General features: G+C 63.7%; 1 protein-coding gene across 6 annotated transcripts in view; it reads right to left on the reverse strand.

Moving 5' to 3' along the window:
- NFATC1 (nuclear factor of activated T cells 1) overlaps positions 1-15,831 on the reverse strand; it is a 95,438-nt gene extending 79,607 nt beyond the window's left edge. For 4 of the 6 annotated variants that reach the window (XM_032872191.1, XM_032872192.1, XM_032872194.1 and 1 more), the window contains exons 1-2: positions 15,476-15,602; positions 1,434-2,523 (exon numbers count right to left, since the gene is read on the reverse strand). In XM_032872191.1, the coding sequence (XP_032728082.1) occupies positions 1,434-2,523; positions 15,476-15,602 (1,217 nt within the window). Of the gene's footprint in view, positions 1-1,433; positions 2,524-11,377; positions 11,502-15,475 lie in introns of those variants that run through there. The other 2 variants (XM_032872189.1, XM_032872190.1) reach the window with 2 other exon arrangements.
- Between the last annotated feature and the right edge of the window lie 2,061 nt (positions 15,832-17,892).

Genomic DNA, 17,892 nt, shown 5'->3' on the forward strand with positions numbered 1-17,892 from the left:
ACCGGGGGAGCCCGGTTCGAGCTAGTTGGCTTCCAACTAATCTTATTTTTACTTAATAATTATAGAGAGAATACAGTGAGCATAACATGTTCTTAAATTTTTTTAAACACCTCCAAACAGGTTTTTAAAAAATTCTCATGTCATGCATTAAAGCCTGGTGCCGAGATACGCTTGTTCGATGAGACCTGTGCCCACGTTGGGGTAGAGATGCGGACACATCCTACCGCCAGTCAGGAGAAATCAGGGGAAGTCCTGCCGTCTCGTTTTGTCTTGGCTGACGCCTCGTCTACACCACATGCCACTAGAAAGCGGGTGATGACCGTCTCAGTGTCCTAGGGACTGTCCGTGTCCTGCTGGGGTTTTGCCACAGACTTTCAGAAGGTGCAGCTGGGCCTGCCCGGAACCTACAGCTCAATGACCCCCTTGCAGCCCAGCTGGGTCCCAGGCCCTTGCCCCGACACGGCTCTCAGCAGAGCCGCCCACACACACAACTGTGTCCCCCTGCCGGCTGGCCTTCCTCACCGCAGGGCGCGCGCTGCTGGAACCCACGGGTCCCTCTCCCCAGAGCTGCTTCCAGAAGGCCCTCCAGCAGAAGAGCGGCAGGGAACACGACGGCGGAGCCCAGGACGCCGGGCCCCACGCGAGCAGCTGTGCTTCCCAGGGAGGGGGGCACACCCACGAGGGAGGCACGTTTCATGCCTGATAAAAATCCCGGAGCAAAAAGCATTCTGCCAGGGGTCATTAGCGGCCCACCTGTCGGGAAAGCTGTTTGGTTAAAAATAAAAACGGCCGCTGAGTGAGTGGGCCCAGCGGAGGGGCGGCCGCCTGCACACCGCCCGGAAGAAAGTCAACAACCCGGGCGGCTGCGCTGGGAGCACCGCTGAGCTCCTCGTCGCCAGACTGCCAGGGAGCGGGCGCCTGTCTCCTGGGACCCGGCTCCGCGTCATGCTGCTGGCTGCGGGGAGCGGCCCCGCCGCTCTGGGAGCGCCGAGCTGAGGCCCCATCTGCACGCGCACCGCAGCAGTCAGGAGGGAGAGGGAAGCGGGTGCGGCGGAGGCCAACACACAAGCAGGAAAGCGTCATTTGGTTTTAGTAAAAGAAAAAACAACTCGAAACAGCGAGTGGACGGCTGTGCCGGTCTCTGTTAGGGACAGGCCTGTCCCCACCGGAATTCTCCGGCTGCAGCCCGACCCCCGCCCCGGGAACGCGGCCTGAGGAGGACACGGGACCTTGAAGGAGGCTACTCCGTGAGGACGAGGCCTTCCGGGGGTCCTCGTGAGAAGGGGGCTTGGACGCAGACACAGGCGGGTGGTGGGGGGCGCTGGGCACCCGCGGAGATGGACGGCGTCTGCACAGCCAGAGCCTGGGAGGAACCAGCCCCGCGCCTGCCCCTGGGCCCCCGCCCCCGGCCCCGAGAAACTGGCCACGCTCACCTGCCGTAGGCTGTCGGGGACCGGGGCCGAGCCCACTGGTATGGGTGCTGCGGCACCGACAGGTACTGGTCGCAGAAGGCACCCTTCCGGACGTGCTGGAAGGACGGGAACTCCTCGGGCAGGAACTCGGCCGTGGGCGGCGTGGTCCCCAGGTCCTCGCCAGCCGGCTCCACCTTGAGCGCCACCGAGGGACAGTGGTCCAGGGCGGTCTTGCGCGCCTTCACGGGGACGCCGTCCAGCTCCAGGCTGCCGTCGGTGCTGAGGGCGTTGATGGCGGCCACGATGGCCGAGCTGGTGTACTGGGTGCTGTTGCCCAGCCACGTGTCGTCGGTGACGCTGACCCGCGGCGAGCCGCGCGGGGACGGCGTGGGCGAGTGGTGCGGCGAGGTCAGCTGCTGGCCGTTGAGGCCGTACTTCCTCTTGTTGCAGGGGGACGAGGGCCGGGACGTGCGGGTCCCCAGCCAGCTCTCCTCCGTGACGCTCGTGCGGGGCGAGGTGGAGGGCGAGTGTCGGGGGGAGCCGAGCAAGCCGCAGACCCCCAGGCCACGGGGGAAGCCCTCCTCGGGGTCCGTGGTCTTGGGGGACACACAGGGCGACTGCCACGGGGACGTCTGTGGGGACGCGTAGGGGTACGAGAAGTTGGACTCGTAGGACGAGGCTTCGGAGTTGCAGCTGCGGGAGGACAGGCTGCTGGCCGGGCTCAGGCACGAGGGGTCCCGGTAGGCCTCCAGGTTGGGCAGATTCAGGGTGGCCGTGGAGGGGGGCCGCTTAGAGCCGGGAAGGACGTCGTCCACCTCCACGTCATGGAAAAACTGGTTGTTGCCGTGGTGCAGCCCCATGTACGAGGTGATCTCGATGCGGGGACTCTCCAGAGGGGGGGCCCCGTTGGGCCTGGCGTGGCCGGAGGAGAGGAAGTAGCTCGAGGGCCCGCTGTCCACTGCCCCCCCATAGCCTGGGGGCTGACTGGCCGCGGTGGCTGGCACGCCCGGGGCCGAGGTCTGCAAGTCGTGGCCTGGAGCGGGCAGCGAGGGCTGAGCCGAGCCGGGAAGCAGAGCGGAGCGGACGCCAGGGGAGGCGTAACTATAGTGCTCTAGAAAGGGGACAGAAAAGAAGACGGCGTGAGGGGCCGGTCCTCAGAAAACACGCCCACAGCGTGGTGAGCCCGTCGGCACCGCACAGGCCCAGGCCTGTACCCCAGGACGCAGCTGTGAGCTGCCACTCAGCTCGCACTGCTCCAAGGGCCCCCCCCTGGCCCACGAGGCCCAGACCCGTCCTCCCTTCTCTGCTCTCCAGCACAAGGGCACCCACGGCCCTTCCCACCACCCTCAGGCTTCTGCCGGCTTCCCTCGGCCCCAAGGGCCCTGCCTTTACAGAGCCGCCCCCTCCTTCCTTCCCTCTTCAGAAGCTGCCTTCCCCGGCCACCTTCCCAGGTTTCGGTCCCCAACCCAAAGCCCGCGGCGTCCTCCCAGCTCCTGTCTTCCTCAACACTCAGCGTCATCTCAGCCATCGTCCCTTTCATCAGAGAGCGTGAGTTCCGTGAGGGCAGGAACCTCTGCCTGCCTTAGTCCTCTTTGCTTCCTGGCTGTCTCCAGAGCCTAAGACTGTGCCTGGCACAGAAAACGTCCCCATATGTTAAACAGACGGATGGGTGGTGGCTGGGTGGCTTTTAGCTACAGGAACCTGAACATTTAAAGAGACTTAACAAGCTAATCACTGTCAAGGTGCCTTAACCAGTAGCCATAGAGACCCTCAGGGGTCAGGAAGGAATACAGATTCCCGGGTCTCTCCCACGTAAATTCTGACGGCAGTTCGTGGCCTAGAAACCCGTGTTTAAAATAAAAAAAGCAGAGGACATTGATGCACAGCTAGATTGAAGAATCATTATGTATTAATTATAACCTCAATACACTATATTTTGAAAATCATTACTAGTGTAATTAGTAATTTTTAACAGAAAAACCACATTTCTGGATTTCCTATTTGAAAAGACATTTTACGACATCTTGTACCTCGTTACCGCGCACCTAGAGGGGAGAGTTCCAAGCCTCTAAATAATGGAAGCGCCCAGGAAACAGGACACGGGCCTGGGTTAGCGCTCAGCCCTGGAGGCACGCGGTTCTGGGCAGGGCCCCCTTCCGCGGGGCTGTGGAACGGAGACCCACAAGGGACCAACCGCGGGACATCAAGGGTCTGAGAGAACTGGTCCAAACCGCAAAGTGTTGACGGACAGAAACAGTCCGGCCCCGAACGGACGGGCGTGGACGTCCGCTGTTACTTCTTTCCAGGAGGGCCTGGCCACTCCCTGTGGCAACCAGGCTCTCACTGTCCCTGCTATCAAGAAGTTCTTGCTTCTGCTGCTCGGAAAGCCCCCAGGGAAACCTGTTCGCTATTCCCCAAATGGTCTTTCCTCCTCTAGGCCCCTCACAGGTGGCCTGGGGAGTGCACACAGGCCCACCCCCTTTCCAAGGGCATCAGCATCCCAGATTCCAGCATCCGTGCCAAAATGCCCTGGGGGACAGAGCCCTGCCCAGGAAGAGGGAGCAGACCAGAAGCTTCCTGAGACAAAAAGGGGTCCCTTCAGGACCCCTGTGCCTGGATGAGACCACAAGCTCGCGCTCCCAGCCGCCCGGCTGCCCACCTCCAGTCGCGGTCCCCCCTCTGCTCCCACGGACCGCAGGGCAAGCAGGGTCCCTGACACGGGGCGTGAGGGAAGGCCCGAGCCCTCCCTTCCCCAGTGTGGGAGGCAGCGTGCCAGGCCTCCCCTCACCCGCCTGGGCCGCCTTCCTGAGAACCTGCCCCGTGTTTGCCGGTGCTCGGGGCACCCTCACCATACTACATGCTCGTGGACGGCCCCAACACAGACACCGCCACCCGAAGTTTAAAACGACAGTCCTTGCAAAAATCAAATAAGGAGGTAAAAACCCAGGAAAGGTGCTTCGCAGAGAACGTTCCTCAGGAAGAGGTGGCCTGGGGGCCACAGGCATCACATGGGCACGTGGTCTTCCACACCGCACCTGACAGATTGCGGCCCAGTGGCCTGGCGGGGTGTCGTCCAGGAGGACCCAGAGGGACCTGGGCAGTGGGGGGCGCGGGGGCCAGCCCCGCAGAAGGCAGGCTGGTCCACGGACGGTCCGCCCGGCACACAGGACCCGTCAGGAGCGCAGGGGTGCGGACGCCAGGCAGCACTCCCTCCATGGAGCCGTCGGGGAGACTCCCTCCACCAGTGGCTCCTTTCCCGCGTGAGCGCATCCGGCAGGGCTTTGCCCATACCATACACGACCTAATTCCACACCCACGCGCGTCTCCGCGCGCTCCACTCACGCACAAGCACACACTTGCGTCCGGGCCCGGCTCACACACACCCGCAGGCGTCCACAGTCTGAGCAGCACAGGAGCCACAGGCCAAGCTGACAACTGAGCTCACCGAGGGACTGACACCGACGGTGTTAGTAAAGCCAGTGTGAGTTCGTTTTACACACTAAGAGGGCAGGGTTTTAGGACGTAGGTGTCCACAAGTAACTTTACGATGTCCCACATGCACTTGAGCCCGAGTTACAGGGACTGTGTCCCCCTCCATCCCTGGCATCTGGCTCACGATTGGCACAGACTCCTGCCTTCTGGGCCACTGCATGTGCCAGGACACCTCAACCACGTGTGGGCACAGGCCGGACACACACCCCTTTGTGGCCGCCAGCAGCTCCCCGGCACCTGGGAGAGTGCAGGTCGCCTGACATCCCACCCCAGCCCCTCCTGCTCTGTGTCTGCCCCCGGACACACCATCAGGCCGCCCTTCCTCTGGGCTGGCCGCGCGCACTTTCTGGGCTCCACCCAGAGAGAACCACGGTGCCGCTCTGCTGTGGTCTCAGCTCCCCTTTGGCTGTCGGGGTGGATGACACACCATGGCGGGGGGCGCCCAAAGAGCCCATAAGCGCAAGGGGCTGTGCCTTCCCAGAGGTCTCCGAGCAGCAGCTGGGAGTGGCCAGCCGGCCTGCTCCCTGAGCACCTCTGACCTCCAGGTGCCACCATCCCAACCACAGGGAAAACCCTGCCAGACCCTCCCAAACGGAGGAGGCCCCCCAGGCCCTGGCCCGCCCCCAGCTGGTGTGCACACGCTTCCTGTGGGCCCTGCGTTCAAGCGCTTGTCCCTGCGTAGGGGTGAGGACCTGGCACCCGGGAAAGAACGTGTTTCCCGGTTAGAGAGAAACCCGCAAGTACAGCGGACAGTGGAGAGTATTAGACGTCGTTTCCGTGACAACAAATGTGTGTCGCGAAGCCACGCCCGTGAGGAGTCTGTGAGGCCCCTGTGATGGGCTCCCGGGCCTCCCCAGCCCCCAGGACTCTCCCAGCTTGTCTGGGCCTCCAAGGAGGTTTAATGGACCAGGCCCCGCATTTCCTGCCCCAGTGAAAACAGTACTACGTGTGTCTGCAATTTATTTTAGAGACGGGCTCCTCGCTGGCCCAGCTGGAAGAGTGTGCAACTCCTGATCTCGGGATTGTGATTTTGAGCCCACATCGGGAGTAAAGACTAGTTAAAAAATTAACTTAGAAGAGAAAGAGAAAGAGAGAGAGCGCACTAACCTTCGTTGGCAGGAAGGTGAGCCCAAGATTTAAAAAACAAATCTACCATCAGCAGAGCAGGTCCGGGGGCCTCCCCACCAGTCCATGGGACTCAGCCCCTGCTCCTGGGCGCCTGGAGCCCGAGGCTCGAACTACACAGGGCGCTGGGCGGGGGGACTTGAGGTTGGAGAAACGGCAGAGTGAGGCGGGTCTGCCTGGCAGGAGTGTGAGCCGTCTTCTCTTAGGGTCCGGAAGACAAGGGCTGTAGGACAGGAATGGCCCCCCAACTCCCAGAATATCCTAAGAGAGCCTTCATGTAACCCAGTCTGTCAGTAACCATAAGTCAAGGAGAAAAGAAAAAAAACATAAAGCTTTTATTTTTTAAAAAAGAGTCACCTAAAGCGTGACTTTTCCTTAATTAAACAAATTACAAAATGGAAGGCTTCAATGCCTGAGGTTCATTAGGAATGCTCAAAGAGTTGGCGGACGCTGGGTAATAAAGGTCCCTCTTCTAGAACAAACACAGAAGCAAGGGGGAGGTGCCAACTCGCCCCCCTGGGCCCTGGGTGCTGCCTCGGGCCGCAGGACGCGTCTCTCCCTGCCCCTCCCTCCTCTCTCCCACCTGGTTGCTTTCCTCACCCGCCAAACCGCCAAACCGTATTCAAATCCCAACTGTTTCACTCTTCAAAGGACTACATTTACATGCAATGAAGATATTTCCCGCGACTTTTTCTTAACAATCCGAAGATATCCAGGCTGATTCAGGTCCTGTCAAGACCCACTGAAGCTGCCATTGGGGTCACTTTCTGCCTCGTGTTCAGAACCTGGCTTGGGCCAAGGACCGTCCATGAAATGACAGCGCAGGTGAGCGCGGGAGAAACCAGCCCGGTTCAAACCAGCGTCACGGAGAGCATGTTGAACGCTTTACAGTGCCAGCCGGAACTAAAGCGTGGCTCACCCTCTGAAGACAGGCCCGCCCCCAGCCTCCTGGTTCTCACATGTCCACCCCGCAGCCGCAAAGCCCGGGGCAAGGTTCTCTGGGGACATGAAGAGGGACACCAGGGTGGGCAGAGGACACGTGCCACAGTCAGGCTGGCCCAGTGCTCAGCCAGTGCACGCCAGTTGTCAGAAGGATTTCGTCTCGTTGTGAGAAAGGACTGACTTCAGAACCAGACAATGTTGTCACTTCGCGTGTCCTTCCTACCCCCTATGGGCCCAGGGCGACAGGCAGACGCAGTGGCCCAGGCTCCCCTCGTCTCCCACAGACCAGGACGCCCCGGCCCAGCATCTGCTGGGGTCGAACCCAGGACACGACGCTGGGCGGAGAAGCCGCTGGGCTGTGGAAACAAAACGCCACCAAACTGAAACCCACTCCTGCCCACCGCCTGCCTCCGGGCGCTGTCCACACTGCACACCCGGGAGGCACTGGTCAGCGGCCCAGGTGGCCCTGGGGGACACGCAGAAACCCGGGGGTGTCACCAACCCGCCGGGAGAAGGAGCACGCGGGCCAGGAGAACGGCTCATCCGGGCAGCACATGCTCCTGCGTGTTCCGGAAACAAGCCCACCTCGCCCTCTGTCGGGTCCTGGGTCCAGCCCGGTGCCCCCACAGACCATGCCTCGTGGGGTGTGCTGCAGCATCCCCCGTGCCCCGCACACCTCGCGGCCCGCCGGGGGCCCTGATTACGCCTGCACGGATCTTTCTACCCGGGCCTCCCTCCACCTTCTCACTCCCTGCTTTTAAGAAACTAAAACACATCCAAGTCCTTTACCAGCTACAATGTTCCTTTGCTAAAGATACAGAATGAAAATGTCCTACAAACAACCGTGGGGGGGAACGTCTGCGACAAACTGTGAAGGCTGCACGGCCCACAGGATGCGAGTGGACAGCCGTCCCGCAAGCAGAGGGAGCCCCCCGAGACCGCTGTGTGGGCACAGGGCCCACACCCTGCGAACTCCCGGCACCGGAGACCCCGGGTGACCTCCCGTCGCCCACATGCTGCAGAGCAGGGACTCAGGGACACGGGTCCCCCCAGGGACGTCCCCCTTCCGCGTAAGCTTGGGGGTCCGCCCGGCGCCCGGCTGCCTCCTCCTGCTCCCGCCCAGAGGCCTGGGGACTTCCTCCCGAGTTGCCAGGGAGACAGCACCGGCAGCTTTGGGGCCAAAATAACTTAGACCAGGGGAGCCCGGGTGGGAAGCAGGGCCACACCCGCCTCCCAGCGCACAGCCGAGAGCGCTATTTCCTGAGACCGAAGGGACGGACCTCCTCGTCCCGTCCCGCCCCCCCCATACCCCCCCATGGAGAGAGACGCCCTCTGCCCAGCCAGCCTTCTGCCCGCGGGGGGCCGGGCCAGGACACGAGGCAGCCCTGGGAGTGCAAACAATGCTCCAGCCGGGCCTGGGAGCGTTACTGTGAAAACTCTCTCCTTTCTCTCCGGGGATGGTCACTACCCCGCCTGCCCAGCCAAGAAACTCCAGCCCTGAAGCACCAGCAAAGACGCGCCCCTGTGAGGTCAGCAGGGGTGACAGGAGTCCCCCCACTGACTCCCCGGGGGGACTGTGACGTGACAGATGCCCGTGGCCGTGGACAGAGTGCCTGTCCCCGTGCGTGCGGGAACCCGTTAGGCCGTGCTGCCACCTTGCTTCACGGCCCGAATCCGTGCGAGTCCCGCATTCCCTTATTTCTATCCCGGCTCATTCCAGAAACGACGGGACGCTGTTCCTATCATCCATTAAGGGCTGGAGGATGTAACGTAACAATTTGATACAGCAACGTGATAACTAGCGTAATATTTAATAATAACAATATTACAATTAAAAAACAAATACTTTACTAATAATTGCCAAACCCCGGAAGCACCCCACACGTCCCTCGGAAGCGGGGGTCACGCACTGTGCTCCACCCAGACGACGGGGTGTCGCTCGGCACCAAGCAGAAATGAGTGCAAGCCACCGACACCTTGCACGCGTAGCGTAAGTGCAGGGATCGGTCTGACAAGGCGACGTCCTCTAGGACTCCAGCTCTAAGACGTTGTGGCGAAGACGGAGCCATGGAGTCAGTGGGGACCCGTGGTGGCCGGGAGCTGGAGGGGAAGGAGGGGCGCGCAGGCCGAGCACGGACGGTCTCCGGGGCCGTGAGGCTCCTCTGTCCGCAGAGTTACGGGGCACACGTGTCCTCGGGCACTCGGGAAAGCCCGCACGCACGCGCAGCGCCCAGTGAGCCCGAGTGTCCACCGTGGGCCGCGGGGGAGAACGACATGTCCGTGGAGGTCCACAGGTGCCCCACTCTGGGCGGTGTTAAATGTTGGGGCAGGGGGTCGGGGGGAGAGTTCTCTATGTTCCTCTCCATTCTGCTGTGAAGCTAAAAGTGCTCTGAGAAAATAATCTTATTAAAATGAAGGAAGAAAACACAAATATCTCTCACAAAAATATGTTTAAAAAATGAATGTTTTCTAGCAAGTTCTAACACATGACAAAGGGAAAGAGGCCTTTCTCTCTCTGCCTGGCCTCCTCTGCCCAGTTTCCAAGCTGCCGCAGCCCTGCCTTGCCCACAGCCTGGGGAATGCCGGGCCCCAGATGCCCACACCCTGGAGGACTTCCTGCAGGAGGTGCTCACTGGACTGTGCTCCCCAGGGAGCCTGGGGCTGAGGCACCGATTTTGCCAAGATGATTAAAAGCAGCTTTGAGAGTGTCACTGGCTCACGGTCAGTTAATGGCTCGGAGCAGACATTCTGGAAGGCACAAGGAGGCAGTGGGGCCTCCCTGGTTCTGGGAGGCCCCAGTCACAGAAGCCACAGAGAGCCTGTGCCCTGTACAAGGCAGCCTTCTCACAGGGCAACAACCCTGAGGACGTGGGAACGGTCCCCAAAAGCCACAGGGTCCAGGATGGCAGAGGGAGACCCGTCTAGACGGCTGTCACAGCCTACGGAGGTCCCAAGCACGGCCCACACTTCACCTTGCCCCTCTCACGACAGACACTGGCTTCTGGCTAAGAGGAGGGAAGGAAGAGCTTCGGACGGCTGCTGGGGAGCAGCACGGGGGCCGGACCCAGGCAGGGCAGCGAGAAGGCCTCCAGGACCATCTCCCCACTTCATCCCGACCGCTTCCGGACAACTGCCTGGGCTCCTGCCGTGCCCCGAGGCCTGGATACCCACAGCCGCTGAAGACCGAGTGGGGGTACGGGCAGCGAAGCCCGGGCAGCCTCTGCCTGGTCGGAACCTTTATTTTTTGTAAACGAACAGGACGTTACAGGTTTGAAAAGAAGGGTGGTGAGCGACATGGAAAACATTCTACAATCATCGGAGCCTCCCCGCCACTTGGGCAGGACAGAAAGGAGAGGCGGGGGGCCCCCACCCGGACCCACCCTCGCGGGCACCTGAGGCCGCCCCCAGCTGGCTGGAGTTATGGCTCATAACCGTATTCAAGAGCACCCACTCCAAAGGCTGGAGGTTTCGTTGACTTGTTTAACTGAAACCTTTATCTCTGCAGAGAAAAGAAAATGAAAGAGACAGGCTCTGAGCCCCTGAAGGCTGGTTCTACTTGCGGCTTCTGGGAGGGGCCAGGGGCGGGAGGGTGCTCAGGGACAGGTCTGGAGGGGCTCCATGGCCCCCTGCCCTCTGGCAATGGCTGCTCACCACCTGTCCCTCGACAGCGTCCAAGTCCAGGGCCTTGGACATTTGTGTCCTGTGGCGTCAGCAGCACACCAGCACCCTGGGGGAGACACCCCTCCAGCAGGACCACTGGACAGACCCCACACACTCGTGACCCACAGGCAGGCGGCCTGGCCTCTCTGGCGCCTGGAGTCTGCACTATGGGCTGCTGAGCAACACACCTGAGCGCTGGCCTTTCCCACCACCCACAACTCCCCTGTATTCCCCACCCCATTTAGTTCCCCAGTGCCCCAGGGGGAAGGCCACCCCCCAAACCAGCCACTCCTGACTTCAGTCTCTTTCCTGTACCCCCAGGCCCAGACCCCTGCATGCCCCCGGGGGGGCTGCACCTCTGAACTCTGCACCCCTGTACCTCAGGCCCCTGCATGCCAACCCCAGACCCCTGCATGCCAACCCCAGACCCCCCCCTGCCCCTGCACCTCCAGATCCTGCACTGTGGAACCTCACCCCCACCCCTGCATCCCAGGTCGGAGCCTGCCCCTCCACACCTGGCGCCACCCACCCCCTCCATTCTCCACCCTGGGGTCCTGTACCCCCAGGGTCTTGCCCACCCCACCCCTGCACCTCCATACTCCCCCCCAGGGGGCCCCCCCCCCCCCCCCCCCGGCCTGCACCCTCCGGGCGTGCACCTCCGGCCCTGCATCCTCAAACACAGCACAGGGAGGGCCCCTCGCCCCTTGTCGGCGCCCCATGCCCTTCCCGGCCCCGCGAGGACCCACCTGGGGCGGCGGCGGTACCTTCGTCGCTCTGGTTAAACTCGAAAAGGAAATCGAAGTCGAACTCCTGGTCCTCCTCCAGCCCCGTCATGTTGGGACGGGCCAGGTGGGGGCTGGGGTCCGCAAAGGGGCTCGGGGTCCAGGGTCTGGGGTCAAGGTCTCGGCCCGGTCAGGTCGGGGTCTGGGGTTCCGGGGCCGGAGTCCTGGCCTAGTCAGGGACCGGCCCCGGGTCTGCGTGGACCCGGGTCGGAGTCCGGGTCGGCGCCCGGTCGCGGCCCTGGCCTCGGGCACCTGTGGTCGCGCCGCTCCGGCTCGGCTGCGCCGGGCGCCGGCCCCGCGGCCCCGGGTAACGTGACTCCCGCCCGCGCCCCTCCCCCGCCCCCGCCCCCGCGCCCCTCCCCCGCCCCCCCGCTGTTTCCGGGTTGACATAAACAAGCCGCTCGCCGGCCGCCGGCTTCCGAGTTTTAAATAAACTCTCGAGGCAGCCCGGGCGCACGCGGCTCGCTCGTGCCCCCCGCCCCCGCCCCCGCCCGGGGGTCCACGTGCGCCGCGGCCCGCGCCCGGGCTCCGGAGGAGAGGGTCGGGAGCCCGCGGGTGGGACCCGGGTCCGCGCCCCGCACACCCGCGGGCCCCAAGTGGCGCAAAGATCAAGACTGAGTCCCAAAGAAAGGGCCGCCCCCGAGCCACCGAATTTGTGCAAAGAGGACGACGGCGAAGGAGAAAGCAAACTCTGCGACGGCCAGGCCTCTCGTGGAGTGAGGGGTTAGGGCGTCTTGGTTGCTGCCGCAGTCTACAACATGCACCTCCCGCCAGGGGCCAGTGCGCCGTCGCCTGGACAGCCGCACTTGCTTTCTAAGCTGCTCTGCCACTTGGAACAAGCAACCCCTCCCCCAGTACCACTTCCCAGCCCCACAGCTAACCCTGTGCCCTGAAAGTGCCAAGGAGATGGGAGTTTCCCTCTCGGGGCTGGAGATGCTCCCCTTGGCGTGGGGGAGCTCTGCTGATGCCCTCTCGGGCTGCCCCACAGCAGCCCTTTGACCTCTGCTGCCTTCCCGCAACGCAGACGCCCAGCTGCCCCGAGGCCTCCTTGGAACACCAGTGGCTGAAGTCCCCTGACTCCTTAAACTGCCGTCCGCCAGCCACTGCAGAGCTCTCCAAGGCTGAGTCCATGGGGATCCAGACCCAAGGCTCAGTCCCAGCAGCCCAGCCGCAGCAGGCACAAGCTAAAGGCCCGTGTGGGCACCGTTCCTGTCTGATCCGCCTTCTCCCAGCCGTGTGCGCTGACTGTCCCCAGTGTCTTGGTGCCACGGGCAACCAGCATCTGGTACAGCAGGGGAACTTCATAGGAGACTGAGAATCACCCGTGGAGGGGACGTCAAGTCGGGGAAAGGCTGGGTGGCACGGGTGTCCATCCCCGCAGCCCCGCGGCTAACCGACGCGCCCTCCTTTCTGCCCTGCGGGCCCTCTGGGGGGCCTTTTTCCAGAAGCAAATAACCTGCAAATCACATGCCCCCCCTCATGCTTCTCTCCCGTGACCCTTTGCAATGGCTGCTTTTCTCCAGTGATAAACTACGGTTCACTTTGGCCTGATTTTGCTTCTAATAATAGTCCTCACTTTGAGAGGTACGTTGGAGGGCTGTTGTGTTTTCGTTCACTTTTTCTGCTGACCTTCGGGCAAATGAGTCTGTTTCTGTTGAGAAGCAACGCTTCATTTTCTCTTTCCAGTTGTTCTCCCCAAGCCGCCTTCTGACACCCACCGAGAACGTCCATGGAAGCAACCAGCCTTACGGTCGGCGTGGACGACAGCTTTTCGGTCCAGGTGCGAGAGAAACGGGGTTCACGCTTCCGCACGCACAGGTGTCCACCCAGTTCCCACCTGGCCACGGGGACGGGGACTCAGCCCCACTCTGCCCGAAGCTGAGCGGCCCCCCCACCTAGTTTCGGATCCCCAACCAAAGTAGCCAGATGCGCAGGCCGGTTTTCTAAAGGCTCCTCTTACCAGCAACACCCCCCTCCACCCGCCCCGCCATGCCTTTCAACTGGTACGTGGTTTGGAGCTATTTGCCAATTCAGCAGACACTCCTGTCCCGATGGAAATGTTCAGCTTGGCGCTTCCTCTCCGGCTGCGCGTGCTCGCGGCACACCGAGCTCCAGCCCTGGGTGTGATGGAGCCGAGCGCCGGGCCAGGGCCTCTCCTAATCTGGATTAGGAAACAAGGCGGCGAAGCGAAGTGTGGGGAGAACAGAGCTGCTTTGTTCTGCCCCGGAGAGCCCGGGGGCGTTCTGTGTGGAGCAACCTCGGGGTGGGTGGGTAGGCGGCTACCGAGTTTCCCTGCATTCTCCACGCGGAAAAACAGGCACGGGGCCTTCAGAAACAACAGGGCTTAACGAGGTTCAGCGCAGAGGCTCATTAGACCAGAGGGAAGTGCTGGGGCATCGAGCTGCTCCTCACAGGGGCCGCCTGTGCCTCCCTCGCCTCTGGGCGAGGACCGTCAGCACCCGCCAGAGCCCCGCACCTCTCATCCCCCCGGCCTGGGTCCGGGAAGGATTCCGTCGCACTTTCTGGTTGCCTAACGCTATAGCTCTTCTAGAACACCCCCTGGATCACCGAGTTTAGAGGCACCATCACCCTGGGGTGCTACCTCCCCAAAGGCCCTTTTCAAATGCACTTTCTGAAGCAGGAAACAGGAAGAATCACCAGCACCCCACAGACGGGGTTTCTTGTTGGAAAAAAAAAAAAAAAAAAAAAAGAAGAGAGGGCTGCGGGATGGACCACCGACGGCTCAGGTCAAGAAAACGAAACTCTGAAAGGCCTGCATTTAAAAAAAAACACACGTGGGCAGACTTTGAAAAAGGTGTCCAAGAAGTTACGACCAAAACCTTAGCACATTTGTTAGAAATTGTTCTAATAGCAAGAGCTTGTCCCATAAATATTACCTGATGCTTATATTTAACTATTTCCTAACCTGGGATGAAATGGTGAGGAACACACCTCTTCCTTCACGGGTACAGAAAATAACTGATCTCTTTTACCGAGGGCACCGCCTAGGGTGCCTCCCGGTTGGAGACCAGGACCTTCCTGGAGGAAAGCGCTTCTGGCCAGGCCGGGGCCTCTGGCTGGTGCCTGAAGGCGCTGCTTCTCAGAAGCACTTCTGCCGTCTGAACCGAGTCCTCGCTACACCAGGGCAAGTTGGCCGCTTTCTGGAAATCGTCTACATGAAACGCTCCAGCACTGAAGAGGCGTTTGGAAAGGTGTCTCCCAGTTTCCGGGACGCCCTTGCTATCCTGATCCCTAAACAGGATGCCGGGGGCCCTTCTGGAGGCCCTTTCCAGACACCTGCAGGAGATCACCCGGGAGAAGCTCCATTCTGCGCCAGGGGCGTCGGGGTGAGCGCCCCCTCCACTCCCTCTCCCCAGTGGCTTCTGGACGGGCGCTTAGGCAGCTCCGTGACTATAAACCCGGAGGTCCCTTTTCGCACCGTCCAGAACCACTTCCCACGGTTGGAACTCCCGTGGGTGGGCTGCGCAATGGCTTGAATGAAGGGCTGTGTCCGGATGTCGGACGCACATCGGGTGCCCTTTAGTCCTGCGGGCGCAGCGCAGGGCAGGGGAGAGGCTCTGCCGCCAGTGGTGCTCCGAAGGGGCGCGGGCCCCCGCCTCACGTCCTGCGGCTGGTCCCCGAAGCCGCAGGGTGGCCTTGGCCCACTAGGGAAGCAGCCGGCGCGGCTCCGTTCCCAGGGAAACCTCACTTCACGCAACGCGCTTCTTGTGGTCGTGGCGGCCCGAACCCGGCCCTGCCCGCCCGCGCCGGGGCTGAGCTTCTGCCGCGGACTCGCCGCGAGGCTGCGCTCAGCGCTGGGCGAGAGGAGACACCTATTGGCAAGACGGCGCGCGCGAAGCCAGGGCTGCTCCGGGGAAACACCAGGGGGACACCGCTTCCCCGTCTGCGCCGCGCGCCCCCCGCCCGCGCCCCTCCCGGCAGCGGACCCCGGCCGCGCCTGCTCGCCCCGCCCGGGCCGGGGGACCCCGCGGGGCGCGGGCGGCGGGCGCGGGGCTGGGGGCGCGGGGGGGCCCGCGGCGGGGGGCGGCCGCGCCGGCTTACCTTCCTCCGCCGACTTCATGGTGCCGCCGGAGGGCGGCGCGGGCCCCAAAGTTTCTCCGCTCCCGCAGACCGCAGCCGGAGGGCCGAGTGGAAACTTGGAAGGGACTGGGAAACTGGTACTTGGCATCCACGCGGCGGCGGCGGCGGCGGGGAGCGGGAGGAGCAGGAAGGGCGAGAGGGGGAGCGGGAGGAGCGGGCGCTCGGCGCCGCCGCCCCGGCCGGGTCTCCCGGGAAGGCAGACCTCTTCCCCCCGCGGACGCTCGCCGGCCCGGCTCAGCGCCGCCCGCCCCGGAGAGATGTCATTGAGGGGCGTGTGCGCGCGTGGCGGGCCCGGCTGCGGCCCTGGAACCCGGGCTGGGTGGCGCGGTGGCGGGGGCTCGGAGGTGTGCTCCCGCGCCCGGGTGCCCGCGCCCGGCCGCCGGATCCGGCGCGGAGAGTGTGCCGGCGAGTTCGGAGTCCTCTAAGTCTCGCTCTGACGCAGGGCCGCGCTCTGCCGCCTGCCTTTTTAAAGCTGGAAAACACCTCCCCCGCCTCCCCGCCGGCCGGGCCGCTCCCGCGCCCCCTCCCTGCCGTGACATCACGCCCCCGCCCGAGCCGGCGCAGGGCCCGAGGACCAGTCGCCGAGCGCCTGCCCTCCCCGCGCCGGGCCGCCGTTCGCCTGGCCCGCGGGGCGCACAGGGGGCGGGCAGGGGCGCACGGTGCCGGCGGGGGCGCACCAGAGGCGGCGGGGGCGCACGGGGGGGTACCGGGGGCGCACGCGGAGGGCAGGGGCGCACGGGGGTCGGCGGGGGCGCACGCGGAGGGCAGGGACGCACGGGGTGCGACCCGGGCGCACCCGGAGAAGGAACCGTCCCTGACGCCGGGGTCCTGCTCGGGTCCTCAGACAGTCCCACTCTGCTTTAATGAGGGGGCGGAGGGAGCAGGAGAGGAGGGCGGCCGAGAGAGCCCTGCATGCTGAAGTAATTATGTAAAAGCGCAGGCTTCCCCCGCTGTGGAAATTTGGAAAAGTGCTTCCACTGGCAGGCCCGAGAAAGGAAATTCCCATCCCGCTAAATTACTAACAGATTGCATGGCAGTCCCGGGACGTGGAGTTATTGTCATTTTTTACTCTAAATATCTGAGCGACCCAGATTGCCTGTTGCGTGAGCTGGCGGGGGGAGGTCGGGGAGAACCAGGGGCGCAGCGCCCCCGCCTCCCAGGGCCGGCCCGGCTGTCGGGGAGGGCCAGGGGCACTTTAAGGCGCGACTTTGGGGTTTCTAACCCATGGGGGAGGGGTCTGAGACTGGGAGCTGGTTTCGGGAAAGCCTCCCAGCGCCGCCGGTTCACTTTACACTTTCTTCTCAAAACCTCCCGCCTCTCCCCGGCGCAGCTCGGCTGCCAAACCCGGACCAAATTTTCGCGTTGGCCGTGGACGCGGGGGGCTGGAGCGTTAGCGCGGTGGGGATGCCTGGTGCCGGGAAATCCACATGAGCCGCGCGACACCCTCACGTAGTTTCAAATGACCCCAAAGGCGAAGCGGTGTCTGCCGCGGGGACCCGGGACGCCTGCGGGACTCCAGTGGGTGCCCCAAATGCCTCCGCGCCCCGGGGACCTGGGGGGGGGCGGTGCGACGTTGACCCACCCGCGGGGTCTCGCCGGCTCGTCGGTGCCACGTTAATAGCGGGACGAGGACGGTGCCCGGCGGAAGCGGCGCCCGCGTGCCCGCGCCGTCTGTAGGGCTACCCGGGGCCGAGATCCCGCGTCCCGCCCGCGTGTGCGGCCGGGCGGCGTGGAGGGGCGGGCCGTGCGCTCGCGCGCGTCTGGGGGGCTGTGGGGACACTTCTGGGTGACCCCACCTGCAGCTCTCCCACGCGGTGCCCCCGGCCCTGGGAGACCCCAGGAGGGAACCCCACGAGGGCGCTGAGACCAGGGGACCCCACGAGGATGCTGGAGGGGGACGGACCCCTTCGGGACGCCCGAGGCTGGGGGGGGCCCCCGCGAAGACGCTGAGGCTGGGAGGGGGAGGGGCGCGCGTCCTGCGGGCGGGGAGGGCCGCCAGGGGGCGCCAGGGCCGCCCCGCTCCGCCCCGCCCCGCCCTGCCCTTTGCAAAGACCGTGCCGCGGCGGGTCCCGGTGGCCCCGCAGCCGGGGCGGGGCGGGCCGGCCTTGGCGGCGAGTGACCCCGTGACCTCCCGTGCGCCTCCCGCACTGCCACGCGCGCCGCTTGGACCTGGAGCCCCCTGGCCCGCCGGCTCCTCCCGCCTCCCTCCTCCATCTCCTTCCTCTGCCTCCACCTCCTCCCGCGCCTCCCCTCCCACCCCCTCCTCTTCCTCCCCCTCCTCCTCCATTTCCTCGTCTCTTCCCCTCCTCCCCCTCCTCCCGCGCCTCCTCTTTAATAAATAATTTTCACTCCGTCCAGAAAAGCTCTTTTCCTGTCCG

The sequence above is a fragment of the Lontra canadensis genome, unplaced genomic scaffold (genome assembly GCF_010015895.1).
Source record: "Lontra canadensis isolate GAN:19392208 unplaced genomic scaffold, GSC_riverotter_1.0 scaffold44, whole genome shotgun sequence".
NCBI classification, from domain to species: domain Eukaryota; kingdom Metazoa; phylum Chordata; class Mammalia; order Carnivora; family Mustelidae; genus Lontra; species Lontra canadensis.